Source organism: Carassius carassius, chromosome 29, assembly GCF_963082965.1.
Source record: "Carassius carassius chromosome 29, fCarCar2.1, whole genome shotgun sequence".
Lineage (NCBI taxonomy): Eukaryota > Metazoa > Chordata > Actinopteri > Cypriniformes > Cyprinidae > Carassius > Carassius carassius.
Genome location: NC_081783.1, coordinates 14583606 through 14598023, shown reverse-complemented (window position 1 = coordinate 14598023; position 14418 = coordinate 14583606). Strand labels below are relative to the sequence as shown.

The 14418-nt window shown below is 38.3% G+C and overlaps 1 protein-coding gene across 2 annotated transcripts in view; it reads left to right on the top strand.

Annotated features, from left to right (window-relative positions):
• fstl5 (follistatin-like 5) overlaps positions 1-12773 on the top strand; it is a 130301-nt gene extending 117528 nt beyond the window's left edge. For both annotated transcript variants that reach the window (XM_059515998.1, XM_059515997.1), the window contains exons 14-16: positions 373-480; positions 891-1015; positions 11814-12773. In XM_059515998.1, the coding sequence (XP_059371981.1) occupies positions 373-480; positions 891-1015; positions 11814-12516 (936 nt within the window). In that variant the 3' untranslated portion in view covers positions 12517-12773. The remainder of the gene's footprint in view (positions 1-372; positions 481-890; positions 1016-11813) is intronic.
• Positions 12774-14418: the final 1645 nt, after the last annotated feature.

Genomic DNA, 14418 nt, shown 5'->3' with positions numbered 1-14418 from the left:
ATATGCTGATCTGGTGTTCACGGAACATTTATTATAATTATCAATCTTGAAATATTTTGGTATAATACAAGATTATTTTTTTCAGGACCTTGCTGAATAATATTATTAATTTCTTTTTTTTCTTTTTTTAAACGTGATACCAAACTTTTAAACAGTGATGTATGGACGTTTAGATTAGGTAATTAATTAGGTATCATTTAATTATATGATTTATTAAATTTACTTTAATTTTTTTTTATGGATCATGAGGCTTTTTTGAACATGAGATTTGCCCAACCCTACCACATAAACTACATTTTTAGTAGTTAAATGTTACTATGTTAATTGATTTTGATAATCAGATGGAAACTGTTGATCTGCTGTTGTCAACAGACTGTGAGCACCGACCGGGTTCCAGTGAAGCTGCACTATGACAAGTCTCATGACCAGGTGTGGATCCTGAGCTGGGGAGATCTAGAGAAAAACTTTCCAACCCTCCAGGTAAGTCAAATCACTCCAGATTCATCAGTGAGTGCTAATCACCATCTGATGCCTCTTCAACATGAGTACTGGGACGTTCTGCTTAACTACTTCTCTCATCTGATTATTCAAGTAGATGAGTTGGCCCTGCTGAGAGTGTGTTTTGATGATTTTAGTTGACATTTTTGGAGCCTTCCCAAGTGATGTAAAATTAAACCAGCATAGCAAGGGGTCTCAGTGGGGCTCCATATCGCATAATTGGAACAGTCTTGTCCCTCATAATGCATAGCTTTGGTTAATCAAAAACATAATACATTGAGTTAGTCAAAGACAAGGGGAATTTTGACAATTAGAAGTACACAAATCTACCCCTTGTGTATGTTCCTGCACATGATCACTCATGTTCCTATTGTGACTCTTCCATACATCAGGTGATCAGCCAAGCCAGCGAAAGCATGTCCCACCACACCATCCACACCCAGCCAGTTGGCCATCGCTTCGACAGGGTGGAGGATTTCTTTATTCCTCCCATAAGCCTCACCATCAGTCACATCAGGTAAATGAGAAAAAGACTCCCAACATATATATATATATATATATATATATATATATATATATATACACACACACACACACACACATACATATATATATATATATATATATATATATATATATATATATATATATATATATATACATACATACATATAAGCAATGTATAAACACGTACTGACTGATTAAAACTCCTGAGAAAACGGCTCTAGTTCTGAATAGTGTGTAACGTGCATTCGGGAACTGACTTTTAGATCTTAATAAACCATTTTGTGCATTCAAAGTCACTCACATGAGAAAGTAGATTTGGACGTAGTCGAGAGGGAAATGTTTAAACCCTGAATAAACAGACCAGGAGATGTTGCATGGATATGGAAATCTCATTTGAATTGATTAAAATCTGAATTGAAGATTACTGAGCATGCCATGATCCTCTTATTGTCCCCTGTTGGCAGATAGATGTTTACTTTTGCTCTCATGTCGTGCTAGTATAAAAAAATAATGACTCAATTCCAAACGCTAGAGAGATTACTTGTTCTCTTCATTAAGAGAGCAAGTCACTCTGCTGATGACAAGAGTAGCAAACAATGTAAAATGTTCACACAAAAAAAAAAAAGAATAATAATGTGACGGTCTTAAAGAAAACTTAAGCTCTGTTCCAAAAATCTAGCTGTTTGCTGCCTACATACGCTGCTGCATCTTAAATAAAAAGGAACCTCATAATTAAGAATGCTTTATAAGAGTGCAACAGTGCCAGCCCACTTTTTCAGCAGCCTTGGTTCCAGAAGAATTTTTTCTGTAGGAAGTTATGAGCCAAACCAAACTTTAGCAAGGTGAATCATACCATTACAATATTTTTTTCAATTCAATTCAATTCAAGTTTATTTGTATAGCGCTTTTTACAATACAAATCATTACAAAGCAACTTTACAGAAAATTATTTTTCTACAATATTTAGTAGTAGCTAGTAGTTTGTGCACGTTTGACAGGATTTTATAAAAAATAAAAAATAATAATAATAATACAAGACGTAGTCAGCTAGACGATGAACTATCAATATTATTAATTAATAGTAATTATATGATGCAGTCACACATGTAGCAATAATTGTTAGTTCTGTTTGTTGATTCAAGGTTAGGATCATCTGGGGTCCTCTGAGGGTCAGCATCTTCTCTTCTCAGGTGTTCTGGATCCAGACTGGAGCTTGTGTAAATCCTAGTTACCACGGGATGTAAATCCCGTGGCAAAACATAGAAACAAAATAGAGACATCATTAGCATAGCTGCTGATCCAACAAAGTAAAATTAGTTTAACCCAAGCTAAAGAATAAAAATGCAGATGCAACTACACTCACAATTTAAGAGATACATTATTCGAATGCTTGGCGAAAGAGATGCGTTTTTAATCTAGATTTAAACAGAGAGAGTGTGTCTGAACCCCGAACATTATCAGGAAGGCTATTCCAGAGTTTGGGAGCCAAATGTGAAAAAGCTCTACCTCCTTTAGTGGACTTTGCTATCCTAGGAACTACCAAAAGTCCAGCGTTTTGTGACCTTAGGGTGCGTGATGGGTTGTAGCGTGGTAGAAGGCTAGTTAGGTACGCAGGAGCTAAACCATTTAGGGCCTTATAGGTAAGTAATGAACTTTGTAACTGATACGGAACTTAATAGTAGCCAGTGCAGAGACTGTAAAATTGGGGTAATATGATCATATTTTCTTGACCTCGTAAGGACTCTAGCTGCTGCATTTTGGACTACCTGTAGCTTGTTTATTGATGAAGCAGGACAACCACCTAGAAGTGCATTACAATAGTCCAGTCTAGAGGTCATAAATGCATGAACTAGCTTTTCTGCATCAGAAACAGATAACATGTTTCGTAGCTTGGCAATGTTTCTAAGATGGAAGAATGCAGTTTTTGTAACATTGGAAATATGATTTTCAAAAGACAATTTGCTGTCCAATATAACACCCAGATTTCTGACTGTAGAGGAAGTAACAGTACATCTGTCTAGCTGCAGATTGTAATCTACAAGATTCTGTGTGGTGTTTTTTGGTCCAATAATTAATATCTCTGTCTTATCCGAATTTAATTGGAGAAAATTATTTGTCATCCAATCTTTTACATTTTTAACACACTCTGTTAGCTTAGATAATTGGGAAGTTTCATCTGGTCTCGTTGAGATATATAGCTGAGTATCATCAGCATAACAGTGGAAGCTAATTCCATATTTTCTAATAATATTACCAAGGGGCAACATGTATATTGAAAATAGAAGGGGACCTAGGACGGATCCTTGTGGCACTCCATATTTTACTGATGATAAATGAGATGACAACCCATTTAAATAAACAAAATGGTAGCGATCGGACAGGTAGGATCTAAACCATCTTAGAGCCTGCCCTTGAATACCTGTATAGTTTTGTAATCGATCTATGAGTATGTCATGATCTATGGTGTCGAATGCAGCACTAAGATCAAGTAAGACTAGAAATGAGATGCAGCCTTGATCTGACGCAAGGAGCAGGTCATTTGTAATTTTAACAAGTGCAGTTTCTGTGCTATGGTGGGGCCTAAAACCTGACTGAAATTCTTCATACAGATCATTTTTATGCAGGAAGGTGCTCAATTGAGCAGACACAACTTTTTCTAAAATTTTAGACATAAATGGAAGATTTGAAATAGGCCTATAATTTGCCAGTACACTAGGATCTAGTTTTGGTTTCTTAATAAGAGGCTTGATAACCGCCAGCTTGAATGGTTTTGGGACGTGACCTAAAGATAACGACGAGTTAATGATATTGAGAAGTGGTTCTTCGGCTACAGGTAACAGCTCTTTTAGTAATTTAGTGGGTACAGGATCTAATAAACATGTTGTTGGTTTAGATACAGTGATAAGTTTATTTAGCTCTTCCTGTCCTATACAATATTTAATTTGAAGCAGAAAAGTATATGAAAATTGTACAAAAAGTCAAAGGTACAAGGCTGTGTACTAAATGGCTTTAAATATGGGAAGTTGGAGATGTAATTTAATCATAAACTATACAATCAATCTAAATCCTTGTAGCTTACAGTAAGTCTGTCTTTAACGATTTAAAAGTAATTAAATCAATTCCCCTATGGAGAAAATTAATGGGAGTGCATAAAATGTGTTACAGGAACTTTGATTAACTGATTTCAGTAACCTTAATGTCTCCAACACAGTTATGTTGTCTTAAAATACCTCCTTCTTAGGCTGCTCACTAGTTTTGGAACCATAGACTTACCCTGTGAGGCAAGATGATTGACAGTTTCTTTGCAATGTAATCAAATCAAATCATATTCACAACATTTTAATAAGACTATCCGGTCAAATTATCATAACTCAATCTCATAATCAGTAAATGCTAATAGCATCTATCCTGTTTACTTATCTGTGTGTAAACATATTTTTGTAGTTCAAATAGCCTGTGCCTCTTATTATAGTGTTAATAAAGGTTTTGGAGAATAAGCACATCGTTGCAGTTCAGTTGCAGATCCTCAGCACAGCTAGTGACCAGCTTTGTTGAAAGGCAGGATCTTAGACCCGTGTTAGAGAGTTCACCCGGAGGATACAGCGTAATGCACAAAGACCAGTTTAATTTTCAGTCCTTTTGAGACCTGAGATAATACGGCTTACACGGATGCCACACACACTCTCTTCATAGACGATTCACTGAACCCAGCTGTTTGTTTTCGCCCTAATATTTACTAGCAGTGATATTGCGCTAGTTGATACGTGCAGCACTACAATTCGGTTCCTGACAATAGAGTTCAGTGCATGTCAGTCTCGCTTTTCTTGAATAAACTGCTGGATGCTCAGTTGAGGGTATGTACACATTTTTTAGTGCACTGTCCCAGTAGGCTTGTGACATTTAGCGGTGCTGTCCGCTCTCTGATGTAGTAATGTGTTTCAGTGCTCCGAGTCAACATAGTGCAACATCAGCGCTCTACGCTGAAATAGAGGTTAACACCAGTGTAAAGTATTACAGCCCTCTGAACTTGGCCTGGCAAGAGTTTGGATTTAGCACATTACATTAGCTTTTGGATGGAGAAGTTGTGTTTCTTTGTAAATTTGTTATGTAAGATGTTTGAGGAATTACGTCATTGATCTAGAGTGAATAAGATAAAGATTGAGAGAATGATTATGTAAGAAAAAACAGACTCTCAGATCAAGACCAGACATGCTGATCTCAAAGGTATTTTATGTAAAGTGCATTGGCAGCCTCTGAAACAACTAAATACCTTTTAAACACAACATTAGAGAGCTACAGTTGTTTCAAAATCTTCTGAAGAATGGTTGGAACTGGATTTGCCTCAATCTCAAAACATAATGTATTTAAATCATGTTGACACAATTGACCCTTCACCAGGAGTTTGATTGACAGGTGATCTGACCAATCATGGCAATTTTTCTCAGACAAACAAACCAGGCTAGAGAGAAGAATAATGTCAGTGGATGTGGGCTTAAAAAATGGTGTGTATGGACGTCTTTCAGAGAAAAATAAAAACATGAAACATGAAAAAATATATAGGCTTACCAAGACTGCATTGATTTGATCAAAAATACAGTAAAAATGTATAAACTGGTTATAAAGTAGACAACCTATTATATGACTCTCAAATGATTTGTGATCATTTGTACATCTCTAAAATTGCACACACAGAAGGTTTCATTTTTTAGAAACATTTTTTTACAATGATACTGTACATATCAGTGTTTATCTAACCATAAACTCATGTTATGACTACATTTTATGCACGAATACCCATAAATAATAATTAGATCAACCAGAGAGCTCAGCATGCTTTGTAAATTTATATGAATTTACTTGCGTAATCCTCAGGAGGATATTGATTTTTGTGAATATGCTGACATAATAAGATCTGCAACTGGTAAACAGCGCCCGTGTCATTTGTACAGAACACTCTTGTAAGGAGGAATGTTTGGTGATCCGTGATCCAATAGTTACTTCAATCGTTTCTCATTTGCAATGCCTCATATATTTAGACTTCACCTGTGGCAGTGAACTGTTGAAGAGGGATTTGTACAGGGGAGAGACTGCATGTGACATTTTAGTCAGCTTGTCAAATTATTTTAGCATTTACACACCTTCACACTGGGAAAAAAACAGCCTACAAGAGTCTCATTCACAGCATTCATTGACTTTCTGTCATGCTTTTATCCGCAACCAGCCTGCGGAAGAATTAGTTTACGTCAACTATAAAAAAAAAAAAAAAAAAAATACCTTACCTTATTTTATTTTAATTGTACAGTAAGCCCCTTACTAATGCTAAATACACATTTTCAGTCTAAAGCTTTGGTCAGATAAATATTGAAGGAGTTTGTATAAATACAAGTATTGCCATAAATGAGTAAATGTGTTTTGTTTGTTCATAGGAAAAGGTTGTTTGGGATGCCTATGGTTTAGTTTGGAGAAAGAATTGATTTACAACAGGAAAGTGTCTCTATTAATTGCCCTGCAGTGGATAAATAAACGCAGAAATCACAAAGTATACAGACTGCTACAAAAAAACCTGTTGTGTTGTTTTTTATTATGAAATTACAGAGCTGTCCTGTTGTATATTGACTGCATGGGTAGAGGCTAGCGACTTTATAGTGTAATGAAATCAGCAGCAGATATCCATGTGACAGAGCTGTGTGTGCCAACTTAAAACGGTGAATGTGACTCTTAAGTATCCTATTCTGGGGATACATCATTACATGTCCCTGTAGAAATGTTTTATATCTAGCACTACAAAACCTTTTTGTAATCATTATTGAGTGATGCATGTTTCCTCATGGGTTGCATCTGTTTAACAAAGCTGAACGCTGATTCTGAAAACATTGTAGTGACCCCCACAGCACACAGGCCTGTTTTTTAAAGCATATCCAGGATGAATTGTATCATTGATGTATGTTTGTGAGTGGTAGCAGCAGCCGCTTTCATTGTTTTATTCATGTTTTTGTTGCATTGGATTTACCACCAAAATTTTACTTGCATAAAAAAAACTAAATATTCAAAGGTATTGGGCACCAAGTGTAACTTTAAATTTCATGAGAAAATTTAGAAGTTTAAAATGTATTTTTATTTGTATTTTTTTATCATGTTTATGCAAAGTTAAGGCAAATAGGCTACATTTTTTCAGAAGAAATGCAGAACTAAGAAGAAGTACTTTGCGCAAGATCTCCAAATCAGTTGGTCAGTTTGAACCACATTTAAACAGCTAGAAACACTAGTGAAAAAAGTTTTTTAGACTTTTACACATTTAAGGTGATAAAGGTGCACTGTTTTTGACACATAGATGTGATTTGGAAAGTATATACAAAATTGCCCCCCTCAATGGTTTCACATCGTCAAAATGTAACACTTTGAAAAGAGAAAAGGGAAAATTTTATTTTTTTACAAACCTTTACTGTAGCTTGTCAAATACAAGATTCATATTAATTCAATATGATTTTTATATAATTTGAGGTCAGTTTGACCCTTAATCCAGACAGAGAAGATATTTTATTAACAGAGCAGGGGAGAATTTTTCTTGCTTGCAAAGTAATCCTATTTACAATTGAAGTGGATGACTGGGTAATGAACACACACTTTTACATTCATATTCCATGGTCTCAGCCCCCAGTGTCCGGATCTGTCACCAGGCCTTCTTCCCGGACCTCATAATTTAGAAATTAAGCCCCGAGCAAATCGTCACAGCCAAAACAGCCTGGACTGTAGCTAATAGTTGGACTCCTGCTGCCAACTGGTGTAGCTCATCAGGGGCGGTGATAATCTGTCCCATTGGTCCTCAGCAGACGTGGCCTTTTGGCTAGACGCCGACAGTGGCCACATTCTCGAGTGCATAAAAGAAAATGGATGTCAGGGTTTGATGTCTGTGCTAGAATTGATTGGAGAGCATGCAGATTTAATTGGACTTTGTCAGATACTTTATTTCCCTCACCAACTTCATTTGTTCTTGGTTCTTGGGAGAATATTTTATAGCCAATAATTGGGCTCTTTGGATTTCTCAATGGATGAGACAAAGTGTGGATGATTAATTTTTTAATTGAAATCAATTATGAAACCAGACATCAGGCAGAGGATATTTAGCATGGACTGATTTACAGAGATGTGACATTGAATTCTTTGTCTCTCTTAAAGCTTTTGGATCTCCCTCATTAGACTTGAACCTGCACTCTGGGTTTATTCACTCAGAAGCTTCGTTTGTTACTTTCGGTGTGGCAGCTACTTCTTATCCGAAGCAACTTACACTTCATTAATTGCAAGCGCAGTGCCCTCAGGGCAACATTAGTCAAGTGCGCAGTGGAGTTAGATCCAGTTCCAGGGACACTTTAACTTGGGATTGAAGCTTTTATTTAATCAATGCAGATCCCTAATAATAACAAAGCTTCAGGGTTGGGCAAAAGTCAGAATTTATGAACTGGCTTTCTATAAGTTCATGAGTTGTCTAGAAGAGGAATTTACTATTTTCAATTTGCAAGGAAATTCAACAGTTATATGAAAAAAAATTCAACATAAGAGAAGTTATTTCAATTTTAGTTTGACTAATTATGCCTATTAATACTTGTAGAATATTTACCCCAAATTATTAGACAATACTATCAAAATACGATTTAAATTTTGTCATAGAGCACCATAAAGGTGATATTATTGTCATGAAATAGGTTGTAATTATAAGATTAACTTATGTTTTCTATACTAAAAGATTTGTTTACAAAAAGATACAAATTAAAGCTGCAGTTTGTAACTTTTTTTGGTTAAAAATTATCTGAAATAAATTTTGAGCAAGTACAGTACATAACCAGCCTTACCTTAGCCCAATTCACAGCAGAAATCTTATAATTATTGTAATGATATAAGACTTCCTAGTCATCGGCAAGAAGGAGGCGGGAACCGGCGGACAATCAAATAACATTTTAATAATACAAAATAAACACAAAACAGCGCACCAGCCCCTCACGGATGACTGGTGCGCTCAAATAAAAACCAAAACACAACTAAAAGCCCAGGCCTGGTCCTCTCTCGTCCTTCACTGTCGTCGCTCCAGTTTTAAATCCTTGAATCTCCTACGTGGGACTTGAGACCGGCGGTGGGTCGCAGGTGTCACTGATTTGCCCAATCATTGCCGGCCTCACTCCTTGTTCCCACGTCCCTCGGCCCCGCCCCACTCACCACATACCCCCATCGCCCCTCGCAGGCCGGGGGGTACCCTCGAGACTGCGCTCTACCCCCCCCCCCCTCCCCCTCCCTCCGGGGGGGACCGCTCACGGGAACCTGGGGAAAGGACAGATGAGGCGAGAGAAAAGGAGATGGAAGGAGGAGCGACAGAGACGAGAGAGGGGAGAGAGGAAAAAAAAAAAATTCCGGTTCCCAGACGCACTGCTGCTCGGCCCTCCACCGGCTGGGCGATCTCCTCCGCGGTGCCTGGCGGTGGCACTGGACGGCCCTCGGCGGACCGCACGACACCCCTCCGCCGCCCGGTGGACGGCGACGGCTCCTCCGGTTTTGGGCAGCCGGCAGGAGTCCTCCGTTCCCTGCTCCTCCAGATACCTTCACGGAGGCAGCAGGCTCCGGCCCCCTGTCGAACGGCGCCGACTCCTCCGCTCCATCACGGACGGCAGCCGTCCCTCCACATCGCGGGCGGTCGGCAGCGAGCTCGCCCGTCCCCAGCAACTCGCTCCAGTCCACCGCCTCGAGCGTCCATGGCGGCATCCTCCTCGCAAGCTCCGTGGCACCGCGGATTCACCACAGCAGCGAGGGATCTTCAGCAGCGCGTCCCTCCTTCTCCCGGGTTTCGGCACCACTGTAATGATATAAGACTTCCTAGTCATCGGCAAGAAAGAGGCGGGAACCGGCGGACAATCAAATAACATTTTAATAATACAAAATAAACACAAAACAGCGCACCAGCCCCTCACGGACGACTGGTGCGCTCAAATAAAAACCAAAACACAACTAAAAGCCCAGGCCTGGTCCTCTCTCGTCCTTCACTGTCGTCGCTCCAGTTTTATATCCTTCCATCTCCTACGTGGGACTCGAGACCGGCGGTGGGTCGCAGGTGTCACTGATTTGCCCAATCATTGCCGGCCTCACTCCTTGTTCCCACGTCCCTCGGCCTCGCCCCACTCGCCACAATTATATTTTCTAATGGTCTATTTTCTAAGTAGTATTGGTTGGTTTTCACAGGTTTATGTGTTTATAAACCACATGTAAGTGTCTGAAATCAGATTATATTCCAGTTTTAAATATGCATCTGGTTACATATGGGATTGCACAAGTTTTGTATTTTAAAGAGAACCAGTTCTTAGGAAGAATAATTAGCTTTTTAGGTTAAAATGATTTCTCTATATGAAATTCGAATGGTATGACAATTAAAAACTGTACATAAATAGGAATTTACATGTAACAATAATACACACTACATACACGTCGTCGTGCAATGCTGATGTTGTTAACATTAACAGTTTGAGAACTAATATAACAGTAATAATTTGCAAGGTTTGATGTGATATGAGCTAACAGATCATTAGATTAATGCAATTTTATTTGTAATGCTTTTTCCTCAGTTGGTCAGAACTAAAAGTGGGAAGACTTTTGATTTGTTTCGATGACAATATCCAGTGAAAATTCTTGTTTGAGTCATACTACCAAAACATAGGCTAGAATCTGTGATTTTGAAGTACATTATCCACACCGGTGCGAGCCACACACACTCTTTAAAACATAAGACTAATCCGTGCCAACACATAACCCACGTAAAGAAAATAATTCCACGAATCACTGCAATTGCAGATTTCAAACAGAGATGGCATCAGAGAGGCAAAACTTACGGACTGCAGCTTTAAATAAAAAAACTATTGCCTTGGCCAAATACCCACACTTGCAGTCTTTGCACTTAAACACTTTACTACTTATATGATGTATTTCCTGTATTTGGTCCAAGTGTTCAAGGGAGCATGAAGACCACAAGTGTGTGTAGAACTTTTCATTACCTGATGGGATACACCCATAGTGTTGTAAAAATGAAATGTTTATATAGCTTTATTTTAATTTAGATTTTAAATACTTTGCATTTTAAAATCAAATTCTAAATAGGATGTTCAGTAGTCTCTATAAAATGACATAATTTCAATTTGTGGTGCTTCTAATTAAGTGATAAAAAGCAGCTGCAAATGTTGTACAAAATAAATATCACCACTACTTATCTTTGCACCAATAAAATATAAAACACTGTTTTTCTACTAAATTATATGTAATACCTAATTATTATATTAATATTCAACTTACATTGGAAAGGTTTCTGTGACCTCTCGTGAGATCTCGGCAAAAAGTATCACGATTTGTTTCCACAACATGATGCATGATGGGATACACTAAGCCTTGAATACTGCTCAGGAGTGAATTTAGTCTGTGTTAAGTGAACTGTGCTTTGGCATTTTTAAGAACTGGGACTGTCTTGAACACTTACTTCCTGCGGCGCACACGTGCTCTCAAGTGGCCAAGACGGCAAGTGTGGGTATTTGGACAAGGCATATGCATTAGCAGCAATTATATGAATGCTTGCATTAAAAAAAAAACTTTTTAAAAGGAATGAATTGGGATATAAAAGGCATTATTTAAAAAGCGTAATTTTAATCCTTAATGCCAAAAAAACCCCGGTGAGCTTGTTCTGACAAAGAAACATGAAATAGTTGTGTTGAATGAATGTTTTGCTTGACAGAAACTGATATCTAACTGATATTTATGTCTAACACATATTTTTTCTTTAATAGGTTTGGTATCATCCTCCACAAGAACGAACCAGCTCTTCATAAGATCGATTTGGAAACCACCTCCTATGTGAAAAACATTAGTCTGCAGCAGTACGATTGCATCCCACAATCCCTCGCCTACACACACCTGGGCGGATACTACTTCGTCAACTGTCGGCCAGACTCAACAGGTGCGGTACGGCCACAGTTAATCATCGATAGCGTAACAGACAATGTCTTTGGTCCAAACGGGGATGTGAGTGGCACACCTTATGTCTCTCCTGATGGCCACTATTTAGTGAGTGTGGATGACCGTGATGGCCTCATGCGCTTGCAGCATGTGTCCGTGCGGGGCGAAATCGACCAGCCATTTGACATTCACACCAACCTGCACCTGTCCGATCTGGCCTTCATGCCCTCGTTCACCGAGGCTAACCAGTATAACGTGTTTGGCAGCTCGGGCCACCAGACGGATGCTCTTTTTGTGGAACTCAGCACTGGTAGCGTCAAAATGATCAAGAGCCTAAAGCAGCCCACGCCAGCTGCTCATTGGCCTTGGAACCGCCAGAACAGGGTCATGACTGGCAGCGGGCTGTTCGGACAGTATCTCATGACCCCGTCTCAAAGCTCCCTGTTTATACTGGATGGGCGTCTGGATAAACTCAACTGTGAGATCACTGATGTTCCTTTGGGAAATACTGTGGTGTGGGTGGGAGAGGCGTAAGCTGTTTGAAAGGGGCTTGAGAGGGAAACAAACAAACAGGTTGCAGTGAATTTGGTCTCCGTTTAATTTGAGAATAAATTAAGTCTCAACGTTTGGAACAAAAAACTAAATTGACTGTTCAAAAACCTGCATTGGAAAAGAGAACTCGGGAAATGCTTGTTTTCGATAAGCTAGCCAGGTTAAATAGCTCATAAGTAGTTTCTCTAAAAATATTTGGTGGTGTCAAACTAGCATTGGTATCCTTTAATAAGAAAGTCATTAATTGAATCAATTCAACTGACACGGACCCAGAAAAACAGTGATTTTTGGCATCTTTTAGGAATGATATTTCCTCATCTCCCTGTTAAACACCTAAAACACACAAACAAAATTCATTCGGCCCATTTTTTCCAGTGCCTTGAAGGAATACTCACTAAAAAAAGAAAGTAAACATAATTTACCCCCGAGTCTGTGGATTAAACCCTCCTCGACTTTTCCACACGCAGAGTGAAAATGAGAGCCACACTTAAATTTCACCTGTTTATAGTTCCCACAGACCCCGAGGCACATCTAGCTTATTAAAACAGTGTCGTGCTGGGAAACTGTCATCTACTGTGGATATTGAGATATTGTTAATGATGTGTTTGACAAATGTAAATCTTCATGAAATGTTTGGGTGTAAGAATGATGACACCAAGAAGTTTTTGTGTTGAACCCCCAATTAAAATCTATTAGAAAACCAGCATTGGTTAGATCAGTGAACAACTGAGAACGAGTCAGTTACACAATAGAAAACATAAAATACCTAGGGACAGTTCTGATCCTGTATAATCTTAGTAAGAGGGGTTGTAGAGTTTCAAGGGCACATAAAGAATCAAGTTTTAGTTGACTCCGCAGTCACAGCCACTACCGAAAGAGTACGCTTTCAGTAACTGGTGCGTCACGTGGTGTGATGTTAGACATGATTTATGCATTGCAATGGTTATAGCTGGAGAACATTTATTTAAAAGTTTGAGAGTCACAATGCTACAAGAGCACGAACAAAGGAATCTTTAATTGTCTGTAGGAAGCACAAGCGTGTGCTCACGATGTTGAATTATTTCCTCGATGAACAGAGTCTATGCATTTTCGTTGACACGCCAGCCAGTGAGCTGCATGAATTGAGCTTTTCCCCCCAAATTACAGTACATATGATATCATGTTTTAGATTTTGTATATTTTGTTAATATGCATACAATATGGCTTTTTACCAACTGTATTTTCCTTATTCCCAGACTGTTTGTTTTTTTTAGTGACTTTTACTTGCATTCTGTAAATAGCAGGTTGGTTCACGATTGCTTACAAGAAATTAGCTAGTCGAAAGTCATCTTCAAACAGTTCAGGTTGATTCATTTCCCCTTGTTTATTTTTAAGACAAAAGAGCTGCACTGTCTTTGTTCCACAAATGACCAAATACATTGTGATGTCACATCCAGAGATTTCATCAGCTCCATGTAGCCATGTACGTTGATTCTCGTGGTTGTTATTTACGTAGAAACATGCTTGACATTTTGGCAGTTAAATAAAGCCTATAACTTTGAAAAAAAAAAAAAGGGTTTCGGGTATTATTTTGTCTCACTCTGTAGTATGAGTGGAATGGACTGGAAAAAGAATAAAAATCCCAATCAGCATGAATTTATAAATTAGTGCATCAACAAATTTGATAGATTCAGTATGAATCTTTTCACCTGGAAAGATTTAAGAGATTCATTCATGGCATAAATGTAATTTATCTTGCAGAATATCGGCATTTGCAATTCAATAATACATCATGTTCTACTAGACAGCCAAACTTAATTTATTAAACTCACTTTATAAAGCTGAAGCATGCTATTGCTCACAAATAATAAGCACTCTGTAACGAGTTGAAAGCAGCAAGTTTTT